The 27,717-nt window shown below is 45.1% G+C and overlaps 2 protein-coding genes and 1 pseudogene across 5 annotated transcripts; 1 reads left to right on the top strand and 2 right to left on the bottom strand.

The window, feature by feature from the left end:
* Positions 1 to 1,039: 1,039 nt before the first annotated feature.
* LOC123729187 (class A basic helix-loop-helix protein 9-like) lies at positions 1,040 to 4,148 on the bottom strand (annotated as a pseudogene).
* Positions 4,149 to 15,128: 10,980 nt separating this feature from the next.
* Positions 15,129 to 18,254, top strand: LOC106581273 (E3 ubiquitin-protein ligase TRIM17). Of its 3 annotated transcripts, none has more exons than XR_006761015.1 (4): positions 15,129 to 15,781; positions 16,005 to 16,100; positions 16,279 to 16,959; positions 17,410 to 18,254. XR_006761015.1 is itself a non-coding variant. In XM_045703904.1 (4 exons), exons 1-3 carry the CDS (start codon positions 15,359 to 15,361, stop codon positions 16,480 to 16,482), a joined length of 723 nt encoding a protein of 240 aa, XP_045559860.1. In that variant the 5' UTR covers positions 15,130 to 15,358; the 3' UTR covers positions 16,483 to 16,508; positions 16,938 to 18,254. The 3 variants fall into 3 exon arrangements, 2 of the variants coding, with proteins under 2 accessions (XP_014018706.1, XP_045559860.1); XM_045703904.1 differs by having other exon boundaries at positions 15,130 to 15,781; positions 16,279 to 16,508; positions 16,938 to 18,254; XM_014163231.2 differs by having other exon boundaries at positions 16,279 to 18,254.
* Positions 18,255 to 18,927: 673 nt separating this feature from the next.
* On the bottom strand, positions 18,928 to 24,751 carry LOC106581272 (nuclear FMR1 interacting protein 2). Of its 2 annotated transcripts, none has more exons than XM_014163228.2 (4): positions 24,441 to 24,751; positions 21,359 to 23,034; positions 21,179 to 21,211; positions 18,928 to 21,060 (listed from the first exon to the last, which is right to left on the bottom strand). In XM_014163228.2, exons 2-4 carry the CDS (start codon positions 22,968 to 22,970, stop codon positions 20,996 to 20,998), a joined length of 1,710 nt encoding a protein of 569 aa, XP_014018703.2. In that variant the 5' UTR covers positions 22,971 to 23,034; positions 24,441 to 24,751; the 3' UTR covers positions 18,928 to 20,995. The 2 variants fall into 2 exon arrangements, with proteins under 2 accessions (XP_014018703.2, XP_014018704.2); XM_014163229.2 differs by lacking the exon at positions 24,441 to 24,751 and adding an exon at positions 24,137 to 24,404.
* Positions 24,752 to 27,717: the final 2,966 nt, after the last annotated feature.

Here is a 27,717-nt window from a genome sequence, read left to right as displayed (position 1 = left end):
GTGAGTTTCCTTGCTTTGTGACAAGAGAAGGCATGCTGCCAATTGCTCATCCACTCACAAACACTTAGAGGTCAGAGACTTTACGGCACAGGCCTTCCTGAATCAGGGATGTAAAGGACCTGTATAGCTGTAACATAAACACCTCCCTCTATCACTCTATCCCCCTACACACACAGGCACACACACGCATGCACGCACGCACGCACGCACACACACTTTTCTGGTGAGAATCAGAAATGGGGTCATTTGATTTGCTCAAAACAGCTTAGTTCATGGTAAATTACATTGCAAGGATGTCTACATCCATAATTACTTCATTCATATCATTCCAAGTTGAATGACAGTCCTTGACCGAAAAGGAATGCGGTTGGCAATGCTAATTATAGAATGAGAGACAGAGTGTGACATTCAATGTCTCAGAGAAGAGCCAAGGAGGTGTATTGTAACCTACTCAATTCAAAGGAGAGATGCAGGGGTAAGAAATCCACCATGCAAATAATTATCAATAAGGCCCAACTGTATAAGTAATCATGGAAAACAACCATCTTATGTTAGAAATATTGATTGCAATGCCTCTATTCATTTTCAAAGAAGTATGGGGGATTCATAATGTTCAGAACATGATTTATTCTCTTTAATATTACATAATTATCTTTCATTTCTTACAAAAATACAAATTGCATTGGCACAATTCTGACACTTCTATAATAATAAGTTGCTTTCTGAGATTTGTGCTGCCGGGGAAGGAAGCGCTACGATTCTCTCATTGAGAAAACAGTCATCTTTCTCAGGTAAACATACATATAGATGTTTTCTGTGTTTAGTCCCTCATGCTCTGTTTTAAGACTAAACTCATACAGCTCATTCAGTAGATATATTTATTACATTATATTCTGAATTACAAACACATGTTGAAATGTTAAACACATTCCTTTCACTTTTAGAGACTATTGGATGTAAAACGTGTACTGTAGTCTACAAACCTCTGCTGTAACATTTCATTTCAACAATACTTTTCATGTCTTGGGTTCACTCAGAGTCAGTACATTGTAAGGAACTGTTTGTAGCCAGCTGATCCTTGCAGGTAACCCGGCTGCCACTTGAAGGGCACGGCAGGATAGGAGTCTGAGAAGCTGTCAGTGTGGTACGGGTGACAGGTTGCCCTCATTCCAAATGGGTACCCTGACCCCCATCTCCACTCATTGCTGCTGAAGTACGGGGGGCTGCTTAACTCCTCGTGAGGGTGCGAGGGTGTGTAGAGCTGGGTCTCAGTGGGGGAGAAGTGGGCATAGGATGGGGAGGGCAAGCACGATGGGCTGGGGTGTGTCCCCCCTGAGGTGTCTGTATAGAGCTGGAGCTCTGGAAGCAGAGTGATGGGAGACTTGTGGGCACCGTGATCCAGCAGGGACTGCTGGTGGTGTTGAGGCTTACACTGCAGACAGTAGGTCTCCACCGGGGTCTGGAAGCCCCTGTCTCTCTCCCTGTCCTTCCCCAGGTCCAGCATGGCCTCTCCAATCCCAGCCGAGGGCTGCGCTCTGAGGCATTCTGTGTGGCATTCTGTCCTCCTGGCAGGGTGCTAGGGCTGGGGTGGGAGAGCATGAAGACGGTCAACGAAGAGATGCGATTGATGGCACGCCTCAGAGTGGCGATCTTGGACAGCCGTTTGAGCACAATGTGCAGCGCATTGAATGACTGGTTGTAGTCCAGGATGCATTTATGGTCACGAACATTGGCGGCCACACGGCAGGACGGGACTTGGAGCGGATGGGGCGACTGGGTCTCTTCTCATCCTGGCAGCTGCCAGCCGTGCCCCCCTCGCTCTCTGGAGAAGACTTTGAAACAGCCTCACTGTCCTCTCTGCCACTGTCCTCCTCTTCCTCCTCCAAACCCAGCAGACTCCCCTCTTGCTCCTCCTCAGAGAACTCTGACTCTGTAAGAATGGCGTGGCTGCTCATGGCTGGCCTGGTGCCCCCGCCCCTGTGTACTGTACTCTGAGAAGACAGGCTCAGGTCTGTCACTGGTGCCTCATTCTGCAGACACTGCAGATGTTTATCTTCCAAGCTGAGGTAAAACTAGTGAAGTTCCAAGTTCCTGTCCTATCCTACGTGACTCCAATGCAACGGCAGACAGTGCTAGTGTTCAGCCATACCTCAAGCCCAAATCTCTCTACTGTCTCTTAGCTCCTTTCAGTGTCTTTTTGTATGTGTCACATTGTAGGAAGGTCTACCTAAAAGCAAAGTTGTATTCTGTTTACAAGGGCCCTGAAGGCAAACAGGAGAAAGATTAGTCAACTGCTCAGACACTCACACCCCCTCCCCTAAGTCTCGCCTGCCAGGAATCTCAAACACACAGTAGTTGAAAGAGATTAACATAACATTTCCATGTAAATACGTGTTATAAAATGCTATCAGGATGTTATAACACTATCATAAAAAGTTTGTTACAAATCAACCTTACAAATAATCACTTATTTCTCACCCACACTCTTTTATTGTCAAGGGTAAAGTATTTTTTCATCGGTGTTCAGTGAAAGAAAGAACTAATTATGGCTTCACTCCTGACACGTGGTGACTTCATCAGATAAGCTACATTAATAAATTCCTCTTTACACCTTATAGCTGAGGAAAGACAGTAAAAACACTTATCATCACGTGTAAGCTATATCTAAGGCAACAATTAGCCACGTTCTATTGAGTGATTCTTACCTTGCCATGGCTGGACTAAGGTACAGTGTAATTTGGATGTCTAGGTTGGGTGTTGGGTCATTGTCCTGTTGAAAAACAAAAGACAGTCCCACTAAGCGCAAACCAGATGGGATGGCGTATCGCTACAGAATGCTGTGGTAGCCATGCTGGTTAAGTGTGCCTTCAATTCTGAACAAATCACAGACAGTGTCACCATCAAAGCACCCCACACCATCACACCTCCTCCTCCATGTTTCACGGTGGAAACCACACATGCGGAAATCATCCGTTCACCTACTCTGCATCTCACAAAGAGACGGCGGTTGGAACCAAAAATCTTAAATTTGGACTCATCAGACCAAAGGACAGATTTCCATCAGTCTAATGTCCATTGCTCGTGTTTCTTGGCCAAAGCAAGTCTCTTCTTCTTATTGGTGTCCTTTAGTAGTGTTTTCTTTACAGAAATTTGACCATGAAGGCCTGATTCACACTGTCTCCTCTGAACAGTTCATGTTGAGATGTGTCTGTTACTTGAACTCTGTGAAGCATTTATTTGGGCTGCAATTTCTGAGGCTGGTAACTCTAATGAATTTATCCTCTGCAGCTGAGGTAACTCTGGGTCTTCCTTTCCTGTTGCGGTTCTCATGAGAGCCATAGCGCTTGATGGTTTTTGCGACTGCGCTTGAAGAAACTTCAAAGTTCTTGAAATGTTCCGCTTTGACTGACCTTCATGTCTTAAAGTAATGATGGACTGTCGTTTCTCTTTGCTTATTTGAGCAGTTCTTGCCATAATATGGACTTGGTCTTTTACCAAATAGGGCTATCTTTTGTATACCACCCCTACCTTGTCACAACACAACTGATTGGCTCAAACGCATTAAGAAGGACATAAATTCCACAAATTAACTTTTAATAAGGAACACATGTTAATTTAAATGCATTCCAGTTGATTACCTCATGAAGCTGGTTGAGAGAATACCAAGAGTGTGCAAAGCTGTAATCAAGGCAACGGGTGGCTACTTTGAAGAATCTCAAATCTAAAATATATTTTGATTTGTTTAACACTTTTTTGGTTACTACATGATTCCATATATGTTATTTCATAGTTTTGATGTCTTCACTATTATTCTACAATGTAGAAAATAGTAAAAATGAAGAAAAACCCTTGAATGAGTAGGTGTGTCCAAACTTTTGACTGGTACTGTACCTACAAGCATCCCCATTACAAGGTATTGTTTTTTAGGTTCAAACGCACTGGCAAATGATATATATCTCCCAAAAGAACATTGACATTATTTTTCTTTAACTTCTAAGGCACTGTCATTACTCTGCTGAGTGAATGCTTTCAAAAACATGTATTTTTTTATATATAGATTTACAACAGCACTTCTCTAAGGCTCTGTAGCTTCACCCTTCAGACTGGACTCCGCTGATCATATCAGCCCAAATGCTGCTGGGGGTCATAACTCTTATCACACACCCATTGAGAGGTTATTGAAGACATTGTTTCCTTCTTGCCTGGGTTTATAGCACGCTGCTTAAAAAATAAATGAGGCCCACGAGGTATAAGGTGCATTATTTTGAGCTATCCCAACAGTTAGCTGATTTGGCTTTAAATGATGTAAATGGAAATGCACACTAATTTAGCGATAGCATTCCAAAGTTTAATGTTTAAGCTGCTATCATAGGCGTAGCTGGACTTTTCAGTTTGGGGGTGCTAATTTGGACCAATTCTGTAGAATTCTACAATGTAGAATGCCTTGTTGGTCAAATAAACAGTTTGAAAGAGAAATGTTCAGGTTTATGTCATGCAAATGTATTTTTCAGATTGTTTCCTGTACTGACATGGTGAGAGCAATGTGTTTTCCCCATTGCAACTCAATAGTAAAAGGCTGATAGTTATTGTTGGTGGAAAAAAAGTTGTTTAGGTGAGAATTACAACATCACCCTTCCTTTTCTTGTTTTGCAATTAGGGCGTAATATATATGTTTCATAAACACAGGTCTGCACACTCTGGCATGGTGTTCGCTCTATAATTTGAAATGAGTTGTAAAAGCAATAACTTTCCATGCTAATCATAGGTTGGGTTTTGAAAAGGTGGGAGGGTCACAACTACACTTTTCCCTAAAGACTGTTATGCCCATGTCTTCATATCTTATCAATTTATACCAATAACAATATGACCTTCTCAGTCACAATGACGTCAATGTTAGACTTTACCCTCTCTTTTTCCTGACCCCTGTTACTCACGTTTTGTAACGGCGTTGGTAGTCGTGATTAGGAATGAGGCGCAGGAAGCAACGAGCACAGGGAGTGTTGTTCTTTTAATAACACTTTGAGAAAGAAAATCAAAGTTCCCAAACACAGGGGAATAAATAAAGTATGACAATGCCAACCCGAACATGAACAAGACAGTCTGACACAACAATTAATCCCGCACGAAAAGGAGCGGGCCAGCTAACCTAAATAGCCCTTCTAATGGCTAATTTACCACAGGTGTGAAAAATAAAAAAAAGGGAAAAGCAAAGGGAATCGGTGGCAGCTAATAGGCCGGTGACGACGACCGCCGAGAGCCACCCGAGCAGGAGGGGGCGCCACCGTCGGTGGGAATCGTGACAGTACCCCCCTCCTGACGCGCGGCTCCTGCAGCGTGCCGACACCGGCCTCGAGGTCGACCCGGAGGGCGAGGGGCAGGGCGATCCGGACGGAGGTGGTGGAACTCCCTCAACATAGTTGGGTCCAGGACGTCCGCCGCCGGCACCCAGCACCTCTCCTCCGGGCCGTACCCCTCCCAGTCCATGAGGTACTGCAGGCCCCTCGCCCGGCGTCTCGAGTCCAGAATGGCCCGTATGCTGTACGCCGGGGACCCCCCGATGTCCAGAGGGGGTGGAGGAACCTCCGGCACCTCATCTTCGTGAAGGGGACCAGCTACCACCGGCCTGAGGAGAGACACATGAAACGAGGGGTTAATACGGTAATAGGAAGGGAGTTGCAACCGATAACACACCTCGTTTATCCTCCTCAGGACTTTGAAGGGCCCCACACACTGCGGCCCCAGCTTCCGGCAGGGCACGCGGAGGGGCAGGTTCCGGGTCGAGAGCCAGACCCTGTCTCCCGGTGCGAACACGGGCGCCTCACTGCGGTGGCGGTCAGCACTCCTCTTCTGCCGCGCACTGGCCTCCTTTAGTGAGTTCTGGACGGCTCTCCAGGTCTCCTTGGAGTGCTGGACCCAGTCCTCCACCGCAGGAGCCTCGGTCTGGCTCTGGTGCCATGGAGCCAGGACTGGCTGGTAACCTAACACACACTGAAAGGGTGATATGTTAGTTGAGGAGTGGCGAAGTGAGTTCTGGGCTAATTCAGCCCAGGGAATATACCTCGCCCACTCCCCTGGCCGGTCCTGGCAATACGACCTCAGGAACCTGCCCACCTCCTGGTTCACCCTCTCCGCCTGCCCATTGCTCTCGGGGTGATAACCGGAGGTCAAACTGACCGAGACCCCCAGCCGCTCCATAAACGCCTTCCAGACCCTGGATGTGAACTGGGAACCTCGATCAGAGACAATGTCCTCCGGCACCCCGTAGTGCCGGAAGACGTGGGTAAATAGGGCCTCCGCAGTCTGCAGGGCCGTAGGGAGACCGGGCAATGGGAGGAGACGGCAGGACTTAGAGAACCGATCCACAACCACCAGAATCGCCGTGTTCCCCTGAGAGGGGGGAAGATCTGTTAAGAAGTCGATGGACAGGTGCGACCATGGTCGTTGTGGAACGGGGAGGGGCTGTAACTTCCCTCTCGGTAGATGCCTAGGAGCCTTACTCTGGGCACACACCGAACAGGAAGAGACATAGGACCTCACGTCCTTAGCCAAGGTGGGCCACCAGTACTTCCCCCTTAGACCCCGCACTGTCCTCGCCTCACCAGGATGACCCGCAGTAGGTAGCGTGTGCGCCCACCGAATCAAACGATCACGAACACCGAGCGGCACATACATGCGCCCTACGGGCACCTGCGCAGGCGCAGGTTCCAACACCAATGCCCGCTCGATGTCCGCGTCCACCTCCCATACCACTGGCGCCACCAGCCTAGATGCTGGAATGATGGGAGTTGGATCGATGGGCCGGTCCTCCATGTCATAGAGACGGGACAGCGCGTCGGCCCTAGTATTCAGGGAACCCGGTCTATAGGAGATGGTAAACCTAAACCGAGCGAAGAACATGGCCCACCTCGCCTGACGTGGATTCAGTCTCCTCGCTGCCCGGATGTACTCCAGGTTTCGGTGGTCGGTCCAGATGAGAAAGGGGTGTTTAGCCCCCTCAAGCCAGTGCCTCCACACCCTCAGAGCTTTAACCACCGCTAGCAACTCCCTGTCCCCCACATCGTAGTTACGCTCCGCCGAACTGAGCTTCTTCGAAAAGAAAGCGCAGGGGCGGAGTTTCGATGGCGTACCCGAGCGCTGTGATAGCACGGCACCCACCCCAGCCTCGGATGCGTCCACCTCCACTACGAACGCTAAAGACGGGTCCGGGTGCGCCAACACGGGTGCGTCGGTGAACAGCGCCTTCAACCTCTTGAAGGCTCCGTCCGCCTCCGTCGACCATCGCAAACGCACCGGCCCCCCCTTCAGCAGTGAGGTAATGGGAGCCGCTACCTGGCCAAAACCCCGGATAAACCTCCGGTAGTAATTGGCAAAGCCTAAGAACCGCTGCACCTCCTTCACCGTGGTTGGAGTCGGCCAATTACGCACGGCCTTAACGCGGTCACACTCCATCACCACCCCCGTGGTGGAAATGCGATAACCCAGAAAGGAGACGGCTCGTTTGGAAAACTCACACTTCTCAGCCTTAACGTATAGGTCATGCTCCAGCAGTCGACCAAGCACCTTGCGCACCAGGGACACATGCGCGGAGCGGGTGGCGGAATATATCAGAATGTCATCGATATAGACAATCACGCCCTGCCCGTGCAGGTCCCTGAGAATTTCGTCAACAAAGGATTGAAAGACGGCTGGAGCATTTTTCAACCCATACGGCATGACGAGGTACTCATAATGGCCTGATGTGGTACTAAAGGCGATTTTCCACTCATCTCCCTTCTTGATCCGCACCAGATTATACGCGCTCCTGAGATCCAATTTTGTGAAGAACTGTGCTCCGTGAAATGATTCCACCGCCGTAGCGATGAGAGGTAGTGGGTAACTAAATCCCACCGTGATAGCGTTTAGACCTCGGTAATCAATGCACGGACGCAGACCTCCCTCCTTTTTCTTCACAAAAAATAAACTCGAGGAAGCGGGTGAGATGGAGGGCCGAATGTACCCCTGTCCCAGGGATTCCGTGACATATGTCTCCATAGCCGCCGTCTCCTCCTGTGACAAGGGGTACACGTGACTCCTGGGAAGCGCAGCGTTTACCTGGAGATCTATCGCACAATCCCCCTGTCGATGAGGTGGTAATTTAGTCGCCCTCTTTTTACAAAAGCGATCGCCAAATCGGCGTATTCAGGGGGAATGCGCACGGTGGACACCTGTTCTGGACTCTCCACCGACGTGGCACATATGGAAACTCCTAGACACCTCCCTGAACACTCCTCTGACCACCCCTGGAGAACCCCCTGTTTCCACGAAATACGGGGATTGTGACCAGCTAGCCAGGGGACCCCCAGCACCACCGGAAACGCAGGTGAATCAATAAGGAAAAAACTAATGCGTTCCATATGATTCCCCTGCGTTTCCATGTCCAGTGGCACCGTAGACTCCCTGACTAGCCCTGACCCTAATGGTCGGCTATCTAGGGAGTGCACGGGGAAGGGGGAATCTAACGGCACCCGCGGAATGCCCAGCTTGATGGCAAGTCCACGGTCCATAAAATTCCCAGCTGCGCCTGAATCGACTAGCGCCCTATGCTGGGAAGAGGGGAAAAATTTAGTAAAAAAAACAGGAAAAAACACGTGACCAACAGGGGGTTCTGGGTGAATCTGGTGCTGACTCACCTGAGGTGACCGAGAAGTGTTCTGCCTGCCATCTCGACTCCCAGACTGGCTCCTCCAGCACCGGTTGGCCGTGTGTCCTCTCCGACCACAGCTGGTGCAGGAGGAGCCACCTCCTCCGGTGCCCCTTGGCACGGCCCCTCCCACCTCCATAGGGGTAGGAGGGGGGGTGCACGGGGGTGGAACGGGCAGGACCCTCTCCGAACGCCCGCGGGCAGCCAGCAAATTGTCCAGACGTATGGACATATCAATCAGCTCGTCCAGGGACAGAGCTGTGTCCCGACAGGCCAGCTCCCTGCGGACGTCCGCCCAGAGACTGCAGCGGTAGTGGTCTATGAGGGCCCTGTCGTTCCACCCCGCCCCAGCAGCCAAGGTCCTGAACTCCAGCGCGAAGTCCTGCGCACTCCTCGTCTCCTGCCTGAGGTGGAACAGCCGTTCACCCGCCGCTCTTCCTTCCGGAGGGTGGTCGAACACGGCCCGAAAGCGGCGGGTGAACTCTGGTAGTGGTCCCTCGCCGAGTCTGGACCGTTCCAGACCGCATTAGCCCACTCCAGAGCTCGGCCCGTCAGGCAGGAAACGAGGGCACTCACGCTCTCCTCCCCCGTGGGAGCAGGTCTGACGGTGGCCAGGTACAGCTCAAGCTGGAGCAAAAACCCCTGGCACCCAGCCGCCGCCCCATCGTACTCCCTCGGGAGCGCCAAACGAAGCGCGCCAGAGCCAGACGTCATGGGAGGCGCAGATGGCTGTATCGGGGGAGGTGGAGGTGGAGAGAGGATACCATTTCTCTCCCATCGGTCCATCCTCTCCATCATCTGGTCCATGGCCGATCCAATGCGATGTAGGACTGTCGTGTGGTGGAGCACGTGTTCCTCCATCGAGGGCAGAGGAGTGCTCGCTGCTTCCGCTGATTCCATACCTTTATGGTGGTGCGGGATTCTGTAACGGCGTTGGTAGTCGTGATTAGGAATGAGGCGCAGGAAGCAACGAGCACAGGGAGTGTTGTTCTTTTAATAACACTTTGAGAAAGAAAATCAAAGTTCCCAAACACAGGGGAATAAATAAAGTATGACAATGCCAAGCCGAACATGAACAAGACAGTCTGACACAACAATTAATCCCGCACGAAAAGGAGCGGGCCAGCTAACCTAAATAGCCCTTCTAATGGCTAATTTACCACAGGTGTGAAAAATAAAAAAAGGAAAAAGCAAAGGGAATCGGTGGCAGCTAATAGGCCGGTGACGACGACCGCCGAGCGCCACCCGAGCAGGAGGGGGCGCCACCGTCGGTGGGAATCGTGACACATTTCTTTCTGTGGCCCCTTGGTTTGATTGCAGACGAGGATCCTCGCAAGATGGTCCTCGTCTGAGATCTGAAGGGAGGGGGGGAATAAAAAACATATGAAACATTCCACAATCATCTTTGTAAATAAAACTATACATCTGCTGCCATAATTATCTTTTTTATCAATGTTATTTTCATCCATCATTCTCACTCACTTTTTATGCCACCACTCATTTGATGTCATCTTAGCAGAATGATCCCAGGAGAATCTGAAGAATCTACTTGGTAGGACCTGTACAGGTAGAGTGTCTGATGAACAAGTCATAGATAATGCAAGACTATTTGAGGACTTTGAGCGTGGGAACTGAAGCTCAGTGTTTTGGCAGGACTGGCTCTCTGGAGTCTGAGAGAACACAGTGGGAACGAGGCATCCTACAGTAGCCTAGTCTTGTGAAGTAGGTTTTGGTGCAACTTTAAGCTTGCCTTATTACAATAGGCAAGTTGTCATACATTCTACATTGCTTCTCTATTCTTAGTGTATGAGGCAATGACTGTTTTAAATAATAAACTGTGAGGCTAGTGAAGGCATAGTGCCCTAGGCTTTGACCAAAGTCTACCTTTGACCTTTAAAAAGAGGTACCTTTGAGCAAGACACTTCACCTTAATTGTTCCACCTTAAATCATAGCATTATTTACGCCCTCTAAACCAACTGAGATTGCCAGTTCAAGTGGACTCCAATCAAATTATGATCAATCGATTGTTTCATTTTTCACAAGGGGTTAGAATGAGCAATGTCAGCAGAGCTCCTGAAGCTGCTGTCCCAAGCCGTCTTAAATTGTGAGGACAGACTCTGGGAGACAAGAAGCAAGTACAGGGAGAGAATATTTCATAAATAACGGACAGGAACAAAACAAGGACAGCGTCTGAACAGCGGAAACAAAACATCATTAATGCAGAAACGGGGAAGAAACTGAGGAAGTGACATATAGGGTAGGCAATCAATAAAGTAATAGAGTCCAGGTGAGTCCGATGAAGCACTGATGCGCGTAACGATGGTGACAGGTGTGCGTAATGATGGGCCGCCTGGCGCCCTTGAGCGCCAGAGAGGGGGAGCAGGAGCAGGCGTGACAGTACCCTACCCATCTAGGCGAGCCACCCGATGTCCCACCTGGGCGAGCCGGACGAGCCGTGGAAGCCCAACGAGCCGGGTGAAGTGTAGAAGCCTGACGAGCCGGGATGGGAGCCTGATGAGCTGGCAGAGGCGTGGGAGCCCGACGAGCCCGGCTGAGACAAATGTCAGCAGAGTTACTGGAGCTGCTGCCCCAAGCCATCTTAAATGTCAGCGGAGTTACTGGAGCTGCTGTCCAAAGCCATCTTAAATGTCAGCGGAGTTACTGGAGCTGCTGCCCCAAGCCATCTTAAATGTCAGCGGAGTTACTGGAGCTGCTGTCCCAAGCCATCTTAAATGTCAGCGGAGTTACTGGAGCTGCTGTCCCAAGCCATCTTAAATGTCAGCGGAGTTACTGGAGCTGCTGTCCCAAGCCATCTTAAATGTCAGCGGAGTTACTGGAGCTGCTGTCCCAAGCCATCTTAAATGTCAGCGGAGTTACTGGAGCTGCTGTCCCAAGCCATCTTAAATGTCAGCGGAGTTACTGGAGCTGCTGTCCCAAGCCATCTTAAATGTCAGCGGAGTTACTGGAGCTGCTGTCCCAAGCCATCTTAAATGTCAGCGGAGTTACTGGAGCTGCTGTCCCAAGCCATCTTAAATGTCAGCGGATTTACTAGAGCTGCTGCCCCAAGCCATCTTAAATGTCAGCGGGGTCACTGGAGCTGCTGCCCCAAGCCATCTTATTTGTAAGCAAACTAACATACAGAGCCAGTGGATTATGGTCTGCACCAATATCTCCATTCCCACCTCTACCTATGGGGTGGTAATTTGCTCCGTGAGAAATTGGAAGTGTCTGATTCCCTCCGTCAGCGTGTCACACCTTGCGTTTGTAATTACAGCACCAGGTAGTCCAGCACTGTCTTTGATTAATTTGTAACAGAAAGGATTTGGGGCTAGCACAGCACAGTGTGTTGAGTCATGTAGCCTATAGTCCCATATGTAGGATCTTAATTTGTGCCAGTTTGCTACAGCAGGAAAATATTCCTGCAGCAATAGGAAATGTGAATTATTATGTGGATTTTAATTAACTGATATTTTTGTAGGGGTTAATACAATTTTCGTAAGGGAAAATCAAGTCGAACATTTCTACGTGGAAATAAACCTTTTCAGAAGCCTTTTTAAACCTCAAATAAACGACATGTTTTAAATGTCCTGCTTTGCAGGGTGATCAATTTAAGACCCTACATCCGTACAGTGCACAAATAGGCTTCCTCAGAGGCCTGGGATTTATAGCAGAGCTTGACAGATTTATGGTATGAACACAAAAAGCTTTGACTGTAGTTTGAAACATCCCTTGGCCCAGTGTTTCTGACAGATGACAAGACACCAGCAATTATCTCTCGCCATGAATAACATATATTTCTTTACCGATACATATTTACACAGAGGTAATTTGTGATAATAAGCAAGGAGGAAGACTTGGGATCCAGTATGTTGACTGAATGGTGAAGGAATTTTCACACTACTTTGAGAACAGATTTTTGTAATCTATTTGTAATCTAGCAATGGAAGGAAAAACAGTTTCCAGTGAAGACGTGTATTATTGATAGTATTGCTTTAATTCATGTGTCAAACCAATGAAAACATAATTGTGCTCTTCAACAACAACAGAAAAATGGAGGTAGACAGCATAATGGACATAATGTATCTGGGAAGTGAGATGTTATTTTACTCTTTGTTATTCAATGCGCTTCACAAGATCTCGTTAAATAGAGGGAGTCTGTCTGGGTGTGATAGAAAGAAAGTCAGCATAGCAGCCAGGTATTAGTTTTCCCTGCAGCTGTAAATGTGTAAAGGTGGAGGACACTGCTGGTCCAAGGGTCTGTCTGCATGCATGGCTCTACCTGTGGAAAGAGAGAGTGACCCAATGGCACATGGCTGAGTCACAAACCACACACACACACACACACACACACACACACACACACACACACACACACACACACACACACAGATAAAGTTATTTTTATTATTCTATTCAATTCTATACATTAAATGCTTGATGTTCCCAAAGGACTCAGTTTAGAACCTACTACTGTAAATGCAGTATCTACAGTACATCAGCATCAATCACCTGTCATCTTCAATCCAGCACTGTCAATGGGAGATTTGTGAGAACATTTGTAACGCTCGCAGATCTGAAGTTTGGATTCGGCCATGAGTGCCCGTTAAAACTGTCTGTCTGCCTATCATCAAGTTAGATGACACATCAGTCTGTGCACATACAGAGCCAAGTTGTCATCACTGTGTGAGTTGTATTGTTGTATTTCTGTTGGATTATTTCCATGGTGAGAACATGCAGCAAACATTCCCATCTGCCAATAAAAGAACACTTGCAAACAAAGGTAATGATAAATATCAGAAAGATATTAGATAAATGAGTCTTTCCTCATTCCAAATATGACAGGACCTTCTAATTACATGCAATAACTAAAGTAATACCTGGCTGGCCAAAGCCTTCACATTGAACAAATGATTTACCTTTACAGTGTACTGTTTCAGAGACGGCCTCCTATGCCTGGGCTTTCAATGAGAAAGCCATGTATTCCAGCAGAGTGAAATATGAGCTGTTAATAACACAAATCTTCCACACATGAGAGTCTATCATCAATACACAAGGAGAGTTAAATCACTAGCGTCCCACTGGTGTATTGTTGTAAGTGAAGTGCCACGCTCAAGGTAAACTGGCCTACAGTAGCTATGTTCCAGCATTGCACATCCCACGGTCTAGCATTATCCATGCAAGCGCTCTACAATTCAAACCCTGCAGCCTTTCACTCAAGGAAAATATTAGAACCCTGATAAGTGATAAGTTATGCTTTCACTGACACCATGGCAAAAGCTTCTTTGTCGGGACTGCAGTAAAATGCTCTGATCTGATTACAAGACAAGTCCTGTTGTTTACCCCTGTAGTGATGCAGGAATCTTACCCTCTCTGCCCCTATCCATGTGTAAAGGCACTGGCCAAACAACACCTTGAGCTTAGAGGCTCTGAGGAAGTCAGAAACCAAGTTATATTTCCTCAGAAGTTGAGTCAATTAAGGCTCACAAATACTCATGTTCACAATGAATAGAATCAACCATTTAGTGACAGTTCTGTGTTCAGAGCTGAATCTACTGTATGATAAATATTAATAATGTATAAATATTATTGTAATGACAATGGTTTGAGGAATGACAATGGTATGATATTTTATGTTTCTTCAAATGCAAGATGTACACCTTAACACTGCTTCTACATGCATTACAGACCTGCCCATTTGGAAAAAAGGATAACATAAATAAATATGAAATAAAGATTTTCACAAATCCTCCACCCTCAACATGACAAGAGTAGGGAGACGCTTTGGAAGTCCCATGCTAACCTGCCTCACACCATAATTACACACAGTAGTCATCATGGCCTCAAACACACGGTGGTCAAGGTTGAAGGGCCAAGGGCTCCTTGTCCTCTTCCCACACAGAAACATGGTAAAGACCCTCTGTCCCTCTGACGGTGGTAATAGGGAGACAATGGGACAACCCTGAGACAATAGATGCAGTTGACATCCTGCAATTAAAACAATAAAAACAAGTGACCTCTGAACAACCTAATCTCTAATCAAATTGCTAGAATTGCATGATGCAAAAATAAAAATCTGGTCTAGAGAAATAAAGTTGTATTTTCATTCATAGATTCCTTTCCAGATGATTTGAATGAATTAAGTTATTGTACACAAAAAGCGCTATAGGGTAAATTATTCATTGTAAAGGGCAGTGTGTCTTCAAAACACAAGCTCTGTGAAACATTGACTGCCCTCCAGTGGTTAACTTGGAAATAAACAAGGGACTTGAGGCCTTCACACACAGACCCTCAACATCTACCACTAACAATTTAGGGGGTAGTCAGCCCCTCTTCATAATGATTGAAGGAAGAAACATTAACAAATCAGTTTCTTTGCTATGATATTTATGTACAGACTTTTGCGTATGTTTGTGTAGCTGCGAAGCTCCTCCCCTCATACACATGTAATACACAGAATGCAGGAAGTATTTTTACAGGAAGTAAACACAGCACTCTTTGACAGAACTCTATTTATTTGCCTGTTTTGTTCAACAAAGGGCAATGTACATGACACAGGACCTTTCAGATCACTTACTGAAGGAGATGAGGACATCCTTTAGTTTATAGTAGATGCCTGCTACCAAACAACTGTGAGTCTTTAAAAGTGAAAGTGAACTGATTCCTTACAGTGGGGCATTATGAGTGTGACTGAGAAAATGGCCTCCAGAGTGTCTCTCCCAGAAGATGATCTCTCCTGTCCTGTGTGCTTAAACATCTTCAGTGATCCTGTCCTCCTATCATGTAGCCACAGCTTCTGTAAAGCCTGTCTACAGGAGTGCTGGAGACTGAGAGGATTTCAGGAATGTCCAGTTTGTAGGGAAGTATTTTCAATGGGTAATCCACTCTGTAACCGGGCTCTAAAGAACCTGTGTGAGGCTGTCTTAAAGGAAAGGAGTCAGAACTTTTCAGAAGGGTCTGAGGTGCTCTGCAGTCTGCACGGTGAGAAGCTCAAGCTCTTCTGTATGGAGGATCAAGAGCCCATCTGTGTGGTGTGTCGTGATTCAAGGAAACATAAAACGCATGACTGCATCCCCATACAGGAAGCTGTACAGGAACATAAGGTAGGATTATTTGGAGAAGGTAGTGGGAAAGAAATACCTTTGTAGTAGCTGTTTCTATTTGGATTATTTTTAACATGTAGCACTATTTTGTGGTGCTTTACAATAGTTGGTGCTAAGATACAGCTTGTGAAATCTGTTTGTTTTTTACTCTTAACCAAATGTCTTTCCTACACAGCAATTTCACATAGAGTAACAAGTTTGTGAATCCCATGTTTAATTTCAGGTGAAATTCAAGACTGTATTGAACCACCTAAAAGATAAACTGAGGCTCCTTAATGAAATCAAACTCACCTGTGATAAAACAGCAAAACATATCAAGGTATGAAATTTGAGTATTGACGCAACAACATTGTACTCATTTTGGCTAGTTTGTTGTCAACTCGGTTCTAGATCATCATCATACTGTAACAGAAGACTGAGGTGAAGCAATTTTGATTGTATGCCGTCAGCTGTGGGGGGGATAGAGTATGTCTTGATATTCCTCTCACTGTCTCCAGATCCAAGCCCAGTACACAGAGAGGCAGATTAAGGAGCAGTTTAAAAAGCTGTACCAGTTTCTGCGAGAGGAAGAGGCGGCCAGGATAGATGCAGTGAGGATGGAAGAGGTACGGAAGACTCAGGGGATAAAGAACAATATAATAGAGATGAACAGAAAAATATCATCACTTTCAGACACAATTAAAGCCATCGACAACAGCTGAGAGTTGAAGACTTCTCATTCTTGCAGGTAAACAGCTGATCTTATGAGTCGATATTGTATATTGTGAGTATTGTAGCAATCCTTCCTATATGAGCCACGTTACAATTCCCACCAAGTGGGTTAACCCTATTGGCACAATGCGTAGGGTGTTTGCCTTTCATGTCAGTGACCCGGGTTCACTTCTCTGCGCCCCCATTCACCACATTGGTGTCAGAAGTGGGAATGGGAATGCACAGCCCAGGATGTGTTAAGTAGTTAAAGCATGTTCCTTCCTGTTTGGAGGAGGCAATATAGCGATCCTCGCTATATGAGCCAATTTACAATTCCTACCAAGTAGGATAGATGCCGGTGACCTGAGTTTACTTCCCTGCCCTGCCGTTCTCTACAGTATTATTTGCTGTTTATTTTATTGATCACACTGATTTGCATCTCACCTGCTTTCTTGTTCCTCTTCAGAACTACAAGGCCTCTGTGAAAGGTAAGTGATCTTAATCCTGTATCTCCTCTCTGTGGTTCAGAACCCAACATCAGAGCAGTATTGAACACTAAATGTTCTTCCGGAGCCCAGCACCCACTGCCGGATGCAGAGAGGGTTTCCGCAGCGCTGATAAAAGTGGCCAAACACCTGGGCAACCTGCAGTTCAGAGTCTGGGTGAAGATGCAAGGGATTGTTCATTACAATGAGTGTTTTACAGCAACAACAACAGTAGGTTTCGTCTGCGCCTTGTTCTTAGTCATAGAACAGTATCAGTCAAAGGAGTTTAAAAGGCAAATTCAGATGAAATCCAGTAGTGACCCCCATACTGTTCTGAATAATAATAAAAACTATGTTATTCTTTCTATTGCAATGCTCATATTTAGATGTCAGTATCAATTAAACTTGTGGGTAATTTCCAGAGTAAATGGTAAAGTTAAATTCTCTCATCAGCTCCTGTAATCCTGGACCTGAATACTGAAGGCACATGTCTCATTCTGTCCGAGGACTTGACCAGCTTAAGGGATGCTTTATAGAGTACTACAGCTTCCTGACAACCCAGAGAGGATTGATGGATGTGTCCTAGGCTCTGAAGGTTTTAACTCTGGAACAGACAGCTGGGATATTGAGAATTTGGATGGTGTAGGTGTGACCACTATGCATGCCAACAGGGCTAATAATTGTAGCGGTATGCCAAATGAATCCTGGGATGTTTGGACTACTTGTGGTGTATACCTAGAAATGTCCCCAAAGCCACATCTCCATCACCTCACAGTAGATCCCTTTCCCAAAAGATGAGAGTGCATCTGGACTGGACCAAGGGAAAGCTGTCATTCTTTGACCTTGATAAAAACACACACATACACACAATCACACACACTTTCACAAAGACAGTCTACCCTATATTTCATCATGATAAAACTTTGAGGATCTTACCAGTGAAGACCAGTGTGACAATACAGTTAAATACAGCACAAACTGATGTAATAACTGCCACAACACTGTTTCCTAGCACTCTACTCATAGCCCTGAGTGTTGGAGAGGTGTTCATTGGACTTGTCTCCACTATCTTTTAGAGAGACCCACTCAGCTCTATAAGAATGATTCAATGGATTCTGACCCTGGTCTTATCAACAGGTGAAGCAATCAAATTGTTCATGGATCACATCACTCATTTTATGTAGCCTAATGTTGATATTTTATTGATTGATCCAGTAAAAGCATTTTGATTGCTGTGGATGTTTTTCTATTGTCAGATAATGCTGTATATGGTATATTAAATCTGTATTTTTGCTCTGTCTGGTCATTCTGTGATGTTGATCTTCATTCATTAACTAACAATATTTTACTTCCTTAACAAAAGCATGTCTAACTGCATACAAATGTCAACAAGGTTTTATTAATACAATGTAAAACAAATTGTTTCCCTTATTTTTATCTCCTAAGTTTCTCAATTTCAGGCATGTTAGTCTCCAAACATCACATCTAACAGGAGGCACCGACAGCAAGAGAAAACAGAACTAGTCTCTGTTAAAGTGACTGGTTAAAGAGGTAGTACCTCCATTTTCAGATGTCTGTCCTCTTTCTACTCACTGACACACTCATTCCATTGGTAAAAGGGGGTGTTGAGCTATGACTCAAACGTCCTTGTCTAACCACTGTAGTGGAACACTCACAGCATGTTTAGAATCTGCTAGGTCCACTAGTATTACTCTATACCACTCAAACTCAATTCTAAACCTCAACGCCAAGGTCCAGAGTTGGTAAGAGTTGAATACCCCTGCTCTATACCTTCCTGGCTTTGTGTGCATCTCTTAATCCATTCAAACCTCAGATCTTGAGACAAGGAAAAACAACTACTTATGTATGGAAATTAATGGGACTGATTTCATTTATGGGGCAGTTATTGTAAATAGACTTGAGTGTACAGCCATAAGTCATCTAAATAACAAGAATACAGGAAGTTTCAGCTAATTATCATCACATTTTTAATAGATTTAGAAACTGTGACAACTTTTGTTAATCCTTAGCATAACTACAGCAGGAAAAGAAAAGTGAGCAACAATTAACGTAACTTAATACATGACAGCATGAACAGTCGACAACATGGCACAACTTCTAAATACACTGTACTGTAGTATAATTTTAGTACCAAATGCAAACGTCAGAGCTATTAGATTGTTTTCTAATATTTGAATTGCGATTTAGAGTGACACAAACTAAAGGAATGAAGATGCCATAAATGAGCCATTATCAGTCAAATAGACTTTTATATTTTCACATTAACCCTGACAATAAAAACACTGACCTCCTAAAAAGCATGACCCAGTCTGAGAAACCAACCTAAAAAAAAAGTTAGTTATAATTCTCAAAAACGGATCATAGCCTGACAATCCCCAGAAGTGAAATTAAGAGCAAGTAAAGAGCTAAACTAAATGAATACCCAAGCATAGACAAACAATGTTCAAAGACGTACTCTGGCTTAGTTTGGCATAGTTGATTATTAACATGGACAAAACTTTTTGGCAATAACTATATTAGATCATTAACAGACTGTCCTATTTAAAAAGATGCTGTAATTGTTAGGGGCCAAAGACTTGGCTGGGATAAATAGACATTTCATTTTGTTAATTACTAAATTTGACTGGAATTAAAATAGATAAAACTACATTTAAAGTGCTGATCAGTTATCATAATGTAGGCTGATTAAATTCACGTATGGGGACTCGGGAGAGAGAAATCCTCAACTAACGGTCTCAGAAAGGACTGTTCCTTTCCCTATGAATAAGAAATAACTAAATACTAACAGTTCTCCTCTGGAGGCGAAACAGACTTGAGACGTCTGTCCTAAATTTACGCTAAATCCTGCATTGATGTCAATAGCAGATTTGTAACACGAACATTTGCATAGTTCTGGTTAAAATACTGCTCTGCATGAATCTCTAGAGCGTTCCTACAGTACAAAACAGTGGTCACTGCCTAAGTGCCAATCCTGTGCAAAATCCAATGAGAAAGACTCCCTAGAACTTCAAAAACGAAATGTTAGAAGAAAATGTACGCAAATATGGGGCACTGAGATGGTAAGTAGATGTAGCATGTTAAGCATAACCTGGATTTATAAACTGGATGATTAACAGAAAATATAAAAATGAAAAGTATAGCCTCTGCAGTGTTGGTAACCACCACCACACATCCTGAGAAAAACAGTCCGGTATTAACAGAGCCCAAAGAATTGAAACAGAACTTTGAGGCAGTAGACCTAGGCCTCAATGGGAGACGGATGCATACTCATTTTAACAAGTTCCATCCATCTACCCACCCAATGACCTGGGATTTCTAATTAGTGTAATTCTGTTAACAGGGAAAAATAACATGTGAACCAAAAGTCCCAAAAATATATATGTTTTGCAGGGGCTTACAAAAGCCTCCCCCATGATATTTGGTTGCTTGCATCCAACCTAGAATACAAGCAGAAAACCTCAACTTATTTTCACCTTGCAGCACACTGTTCACACATCTAGAAGGCAACCATTCTAAAACGTTCAAGCCTTTCCCATTTAAATCTGTGATAACTTACAGGTCAAATGTGAACATTTTAAATTCCTAAAGAAATAAAAATGTTTCATCTTCCATGACAGGCTGAGAGAGGAGAGGTCATCTCTTTCAAGTATCCTGTGATTCCAAAGATGGGGCGGGAATGCCGAGGTGGTGATTGACTGTCTGAGCATCCCACGTCACTTGATGTCCTCAACAAAGCTCTCTCTGAACATGGGAATTGAGGGCGAAATGTAGGAGTCACTCTTGCTGACACGTTTCCTGTCAAACAGTTTTGTTCCCCCACTGTTCAACCAACCTGTAATCTCCCGAATGACAGCATCCCTGTAAGAGGCTCAGTGTGGTCTCTGTCTGTGGTGCTGCTATACTGTGCCCCCCCCCCCCCCACAGCACAAGCTGCTCACATCAAATTAGTCCTGCACACGAGTCTCAGAAAGGAGAGGGAACCAATTCATGAGGCAGCGGCCAGGAGAGGGCATAACACTCAGTCATGACTTAACTGAACAGGCCCATCCTTGGACTGCTCATAGAACACGACTCCTTTTGAATCTAGACGGAGGGAAGTAGGACACGTCAGATTTGCTTAGCTCAGACATACTATACCAATAAGGCTTTTCGGGTTCTTGAAAATCTCTCCACAATCATACAGCAGAAATTACAAGCTTACCTTGTTTTTGTAAATTTTGAATATATTCAATCTCTGTAAAAATATAAAAACAATGTATTTAGTACAGTGAGTGATTCATAATACAGTAGTTATACATGCACCATTCTCTTTCTGTTATAAGGACCAGCCATAGCAGGACAATTATTTAACTTCGAATGATCAGAGGCAACAGCTACCTACCTTTAGTGTGATAGATAACAGCAGCTTTTAGATCGAACGCCCCCCAAGATCTTGGGTCACAACCCTTGTGGTGGCTGTGCTCCTTCACCAGAGCAGACACAGGATGAGCAGGGGAGGCAAGAGGCATCTCAGCACCAGGGTCCTTAGAAGAGGAAACTATGGCACATCTACTACCAGCCTCACCAATCAGAGTGTCTGTGCCAGGGGCTTGGCCTCCCAGGGCAGCATCAGGGCCAGGAACCAAGTGAGGGCCTGATTTCCCAAAACTGCTATGGACTTGGGAGATAGTTTGTTTGTCCTGCTTGTAAGCTCTTGGGAAGAGGGGGTTGTCAGGTCTCAGAGTGGAGGTGGCAGAGACCTGCAGAGGCAAAGCTGTAGGGCCGCCTCCCTGAAAGGTGATCTCCACGATCTGGCCTTTCAAGGCTGGCTGCCCCACTGCCGGCCCCACCTCAGGCCCTGCACTGGGCTCGTTGATGAACGACAGCCCCCACTGGTTCTGGAAAATGTCCACCAGAGCTTTGGGATTTGTCTTAGAGGCAGGTGAGTCCACTTGGCGGGCGCTGGGGAGGGCTGGTTGCATATTTGAAGTGACCAGGGGGTAAACAAGGAGACTGGGCTTTCTCAGTTCTCTGGTAGTAACGGAGGGGGTGCCTGACATATTAGCGCCGTTGCTGGACAAGGATGCTTCGTTCTCCCACTTGCGGGGAAGGGAGACATGCATTGCTCCAGTGCAAACAGTAGTGGTGAAAAGTGGCGCAGGGAGGGGGCAGCTATTCCCCTCTCCAGATAGGAGTCCATTGGTGAAGCTAGGGGAGGTGATGGTTTTGACAGCAGACATGGGGACTTGGGAGAGTCTGGTGGGCACCTGGGACTGGGGAGGTGAGGTGTCACCTGCTTTGTTTAGATTTTCCTTCACTTTACTTGCATAACTGACCTTGGGCACTGTTTTGGCACTACTATTGTTCACAGGAAAGACAGGGGGTGGTTTAAAGAGGGTCCATGAATCCTTTTTTGTGGAGGTAAGCTTAGCTTTGCTTAGTCTGTCTTCCAGCTTTTTAACAGAGCCTGCAGCAGCCTTGCCGTCAGAGTTCTTACACTGTAGTTCACCAACCTGAACCACAGGGGCCTGAGCCACAGGGGCCTGAGCCACAGGTGGGACACCTGTGATGGAGGTGGGAGACTGAGAACCTGCTGCTGTATCGGCAGCCTCTGGAGTGTGAGGCTCCGTGTCATGTTTGTTAGTGACCATAACTGTCTGAAGCGCAGCCTTCTCCTGCTGAGCAGTCACAGTCTCCTCTGCCATTGCACTCCGCTGAGCCCAGCGTTTCTTGGGAGTGATGTATCCACTCTCAGAACCACTGCCACCACTGTCTGGTCCAGGCATGCTGGGGTAGCCGTTAGCATACAGGTCAGGGTTGAGGAGCACAACGCCATTTGGTAAAGCAATGGACTCGCTCTTGCCATCACATGTTTTCAACTCTGAAGGCGTGTCATTTTTGCAGTTCATACTGTTCTTAAAATGGCTATTGCTACTGCCTTTTGTGTGTGCGGCGAGGAGGTTCCTGGGAGGTTTTGGTTTCAAGTTGTCTGCAGCTTGAGTAATGAAGGGCATCCACAGGAACAGAAGGGGTGTTCTCTCGCCCTCTCCACTGGGCTTCCATTTATTTTTCCATTACCTGATGACATGACAAAAAAAAATACACAATTAAATACACTGTACTTGCATAGAGTAGGCCTAGATTTGTTAAACTATCTTCACCCAACGGAATACACGCCTGTTTTTTCTATGTCCATAACAATACAGGCTATCCAATGAAGTTGTATGGCTATAAACTCTGATGCCCCTGACATATTTCCTGCAGACAATTCAAAATCTGATATTGAAAGTGTTAATTAATGAGTATGTTTTCATTTATTTTAAACATTAAAACATGAATACATTTGAAAGACAGTCAGGCCCACTCACATGACTTGATACATGTCATTGCCAATACTAGCCAGCAGATCTGATCTTGCTTATAGTGGCACTAGGGTCAGACAGCATTCCTGTGTATATTAAGACACTACTGGAGGGAGATATGACTAGGAAAATTTACCTCAAGCCAAGGATGAAAAATGCTTTGTACTCCAAAGTCCCATTATTCCAACTGCTACACCAAGAAGATTGAACGACTGCTAGTTTTTATAGCAGTCATTCAATCTTCCATGGAAGAGTTGGGATAATGGGACAATTCTGAGTACAATGCATTTCTCATCCCTGGATTGAGGTACGTTCTGAGCTATATCTTCAGCGGCTCCTTGGGGTCTTAATATACACAGGAATGCCGTCCGGCCATAGACATAGTACAGCTGTAAGCAAGTGGGTCGGATCTACTGGCTGTGCCAATGATGCCAGAGAAGATCAAGTGACAAGAGCAACAGGCCCAAAATGAACGATAGCTGTTAGCTAGCTACGATATACTTGAAAAACAGCTGATCAAACACATTTACCATTGATGTCAACACTCAGACCATAACTCTTACAATTACATAAACGTAGGAAAAAGTTACTGTTTACCGTATCTAGCTAAAAAGAATAGCCAATGTTACTTAACTAGCAAATGTTAGCGGAACATTCCAGAGAAGCCGGTTCGTGTTGCAATAACGTTAGATAACGCATTATCTACATTCCTAAAAGGCTAACGTTAGCAAAAGTGACACTCAGTTGACTAACGTTAGTATCAAGTAATTACATAAGACTTGTTCGCTGGCACATTTCTTAAATCATTTCTGGCTTACAATGCTGCTAACTAACGTTAGCGGTCCGGTTATTAGACGGTGCACAAGGTCAATGTCCAGCGAACTGTCGTTAGCTAGCCAACGTTCACTAACTTAGTTAACCGTAACAATCTAGATAACTAACTAAACACTCCCTAACAACGTTCTCTAAAAAGACCCTAATTAGCCATCGGGCTAGCTCATTTTTTATTTGAATAGCTAGCTGTGTAGTTAGCTAGCTAGTCACCTAGCAGCAAGCTGGCTAGTGACGGCTCAAAAGTTTGTTGCTACTGTACTGTAGTAGATTATGGAGGGACATTCTGACCCGTTTTCTCCGTCTGCGCTTCCTCGTACTGGTGTTGTTGATCATTTTCTACCCATGCGTTCGGTGGACCGGGGTGACTCTCGTCTACATGCTTCAAACAGCCCTCAGATAACCATCCACCGGTCCGGTCCTCCATTGAAGTGCAAATTAAATGCAAATCCACGAAGGCTGCTTCCCCTGTTAAACTAGCTAGCTAGCCAGTCGCATAGCCAAAACATTCCCAATCAACGCCCATGACTTCATTTCTGAGCTACGTTTGGGCGTGTACAAGCGGATCATTTCTGCCAAGTCGGTGACCTTTCAGTGTGTTGCATTATGGGGTTTAACAATTGTCCGACTTGCGCATAATTGTTTTTTACAAAAATGGTGTTGTAAAAATCATTACGTTTTGACTGTACCAACTTGATTCTACAGCCATTGCCTGCATTGTGGGAGGCTCTATTGCCATTCAATCATTATGATGTTTTTGTTTGACCCACGCGAACGTGACTGAAACAGGAACCAAGTTTGCTGCGATTCATGTATACAGTGGACACGGACAAATACATGTAATAGTTGATGCTCTCTCAATCACTCATTGATTGTACAATGTACACAAGTGTGACTTCAGTAAGTATAATTTCAGTTTGTGAGTGTGTGATATGAGGGTTGGAACCATGTTTATTTCAACACTATAAAGAACAACAAGATATATTATAAATATATCAAATTTCAGCCAGACCACCCAGCCAATCCGAGACACCTACACGCCCGACCCCCACCAGTTTAGTCAATAACTGAACTCTCTCACAACAAGTTCCTTCCCAAGGTATGGAAAACAAAAGTTAAATGAAAACACACATACACCTACACATTAACACACAGAAACAGTACACCCTCCATATAAGGAACAGTACGAAAAATATATTTTTTTTTAATGAAAAATGGAAAAAATGTATGCATTCACTACTGTAAGTCGCTCTGGATAAGAGCGTCTGCTAAATGACTAAAATGTAAATGTAAATATAATTCATATCATATGACCAATAGTACTGTAGAGATCTTTTTACTTGCACACAATATAGCTGGGTCACCCCGTCCTGCCCCTAGTGGTCTATGGCCCTGTAGCGCCCCAACCCAAACACACCCCACTCAGCTTTAGGATCTTGGTGAAACATTCATTATTGGTTTCAGGTGTGTTAGGCCAGAGTGACACCACACAGGACAGCAGCTAGGGATTGAGCAGCCCAGCGGCTAGGGATTGCCTAAATAGGTACACTACCGTTAAAAAGTTTGGGGTCACTTAGAAATGTCCTTGTTTATGAAAGAAAAGCATTTTGTTTGTCCATTAAAATAACATCAAATTGATCAGAAATACAGTGTAGACATTGTTAATGTTGTAAATGGCTATTGTAGCTGGAAACGGCAGATTTTTTATGGAATATCTACCTAGGCGTACAGAGGCCCATTATCAGCAACCATCACTCCTGTGTTCCAATGGCACATTGTGTTAGCTAATCCAAGTTTATCATTTTAAAAAGGCTAATTGGTCATTAGAAAACCCTTTTGTTAGCACAGCTGAAAACTGTGGTGCTGATTAAAGAAGCAATACAACTGGCCTTCTTTAGACTAGTTGAGTATCTGGAGCATCAGCATTTGTGGGTTCGATTACAGGCTCAAAATGGCCAGAAACAAAGACCTTTCTTCTTCACAGAACAGCACAAATGGGCTCTAACCAGAATAGAAAGAGGAGTGGGAGGCCCCAATGCACAACTGAGCAAGAGGACAAGTACATTAGAGTGTCTAGTTTGAGAAACAGACGCCTCACAAGTCCTCAACTGGCAGCTTCATTAAATAGTACCCGCAAAACACCAGTCTCAACGTCAACAGTGAAGAGGCGACTCCGGGATGCTGGACTTCTAGGTAGAGTTGAAAAAAAAAAGCCATATCTCAGACTGGCCAATAAAAAGAAAAGATCAAGATGGGCAAAAGAACACAGACACTGGACAGAAGAAGATTGGGGAAAAAAGTGTTATGGATAGACAAATCTAAGTTTGAGATGTTCGGATCACAAAGAACATTCGTGAGTTACTGAAAAAATTAAAAGAGCTGGAGTGCTTAACGCCATCTGTCAACCATGGTAGACGCAATATGATGGTCTGGGGGTGGTTGTAAAGTGGGAGATTTGTAAAGGGTAAAAGGGATCTTGAAGAAGGAAGGCTATCACGCCATTTTGCAATGCCATGCCATACCCTGTGGACGGTGCTTAATTGGAGCCAATTTCCTCTTACAACAGGACAATGACCCAAAGCACAGTTCCAAACTATGTAAGAACTATTTAGGGAAGAAGCAGTCAGCTGGTATTCTGTCTATAATGGAGTGGCCAGCACAGTCACCCTATTGAGCTGTTGTGGGAGCAGCTTGACCGTATGGTACGTAAGAAGTGCCCATCAAGCCAATTCAACTTGTGGGAGGTGCTTCAGGAAGCATGGGGTGAAATCTCTTCAGATTACCTCAACATATTGACAACGAGAATGCCAAAGGTCTGCAAGGCTGAAATTGCTGCAAATGGAGGGTTCTTTGACGAAAGAAAAGTTTGAAGGACACAATTTCTATTTAAATTTAAAATCATTATTTATAACCCTGGCAACGTCTTGAATATATTTCCTACTCATTTTGCAACTCATTTCATGTATGTTTTCATGGAAAACAAGGACATTTCTAAGTGACCCCAAACTTTTGAACGGTAGTGTATCTCCCCTGACCTGGGAAATTTCAATACAGACTCCTTTTCTCGTACTATATTCCATATAAGGCATCCAGACCTTATGAAAGTTGCACAGTATACCCTTAATCTTAAAACAAATCTAGTGATACTGTACATGGATTGACATTTATTCCATACATTGTGGGAGGATAACCATCCTTCCAATTAATGGCAATGCATTTATCAGCCACTATAAATGCTAAGTTACACAGTTTCTTCTGATAACATTCTCCAGTATAAACATTTCCAAGCAAGCAAAAACAGGGAGAAGAGAGAATCTGTAGACATGCTGAGATAAAAGAACTTACTCTTTGCCAGAATTCAGCCAGCCTTCACAAGACCACAACATATGCAAATATGTCCCATTTTGTGCTTTACACCTCCAGCAGAATAATAACATTTCTGAGTGAATGATATTCAGTTTCACTGGAATATAAACTCAGCAAAAAAAGAAACGTCCTCTCACTGTCAACTGTGTCTATTTTCAGTAAACGTAACATGTGTAAATATTTGTCTGAACATAACAAGATT

The sequence above is a fragment of the Salmo salar genome, chromosome ssa20 (genome assembly GCF_905237065.1).
Source record: "Salmo salar chromosome ssa20, Ssal_v3.1, whole genome shotgun sequence".
NCBI classification, from domain to species: Eukaryota; Metazoa; Chordata; class Actinopteri; order Salmoniformes; family Salmonidae; genus Salmo; species Salmo salar.
The sequence above is the reverse complement of the archived record's forward strand: the minus strand, read 5'-3'. Positions and strand labels throughout refer to the sequence as shown.

What these genes read in the sequence shown, in the direction of transcription:
- LOC106581273 (XM_014163231.2), top strand. Translation starts at nt 15,359, where the DNA reads ATGAGTGTGACTGAGAAAATGGCCTCCAGAGTGTCTCTCCCAGAAGAT. An exon ending in AAGCTGTACAGGAACATAAG is followed by an intron (nt 15,782 to 16,004) that starts GTAGGATTATTT and finishes GTTTAATTTCAG; the next exon opens with GTGAAATTCAAGACTGTATT. An exon ending in AAACAGCAAAACATATCAAG is followed by an intron (nt 16,101 to 16,278) that starts GTATGAAATTTG and finishes CACTGTCTCCAG; the next exon opens with ATCCAAGCCCAGTACACAGA.
- LOC106581272 (XM_014163228.2), bottom strand. Translation starts at nt 22,970, where the DNA reads ATGCCCTTCATTACTCAAGCTGCAGACAACTTGAAACCAAAACCTCCC. An exon ending in TGTTATCTATCACACTAAAG is followed by an intron (nt 21,212 to 21,358) that starts GTAGGTAGCTGT and finishes ATATTTTTACAG; the next exon opens with AGATTGAATATATTCAAAAT. An exon ending in TCAAAATTTACAAAAACAAG is followed by an intron (nt 21,061 to 21,178) that starts GTAAGCTTGTAA and finishes CCCTCCGTCTAG; the next exon opens with ATTCAAAAGGAGTCGTGTTC.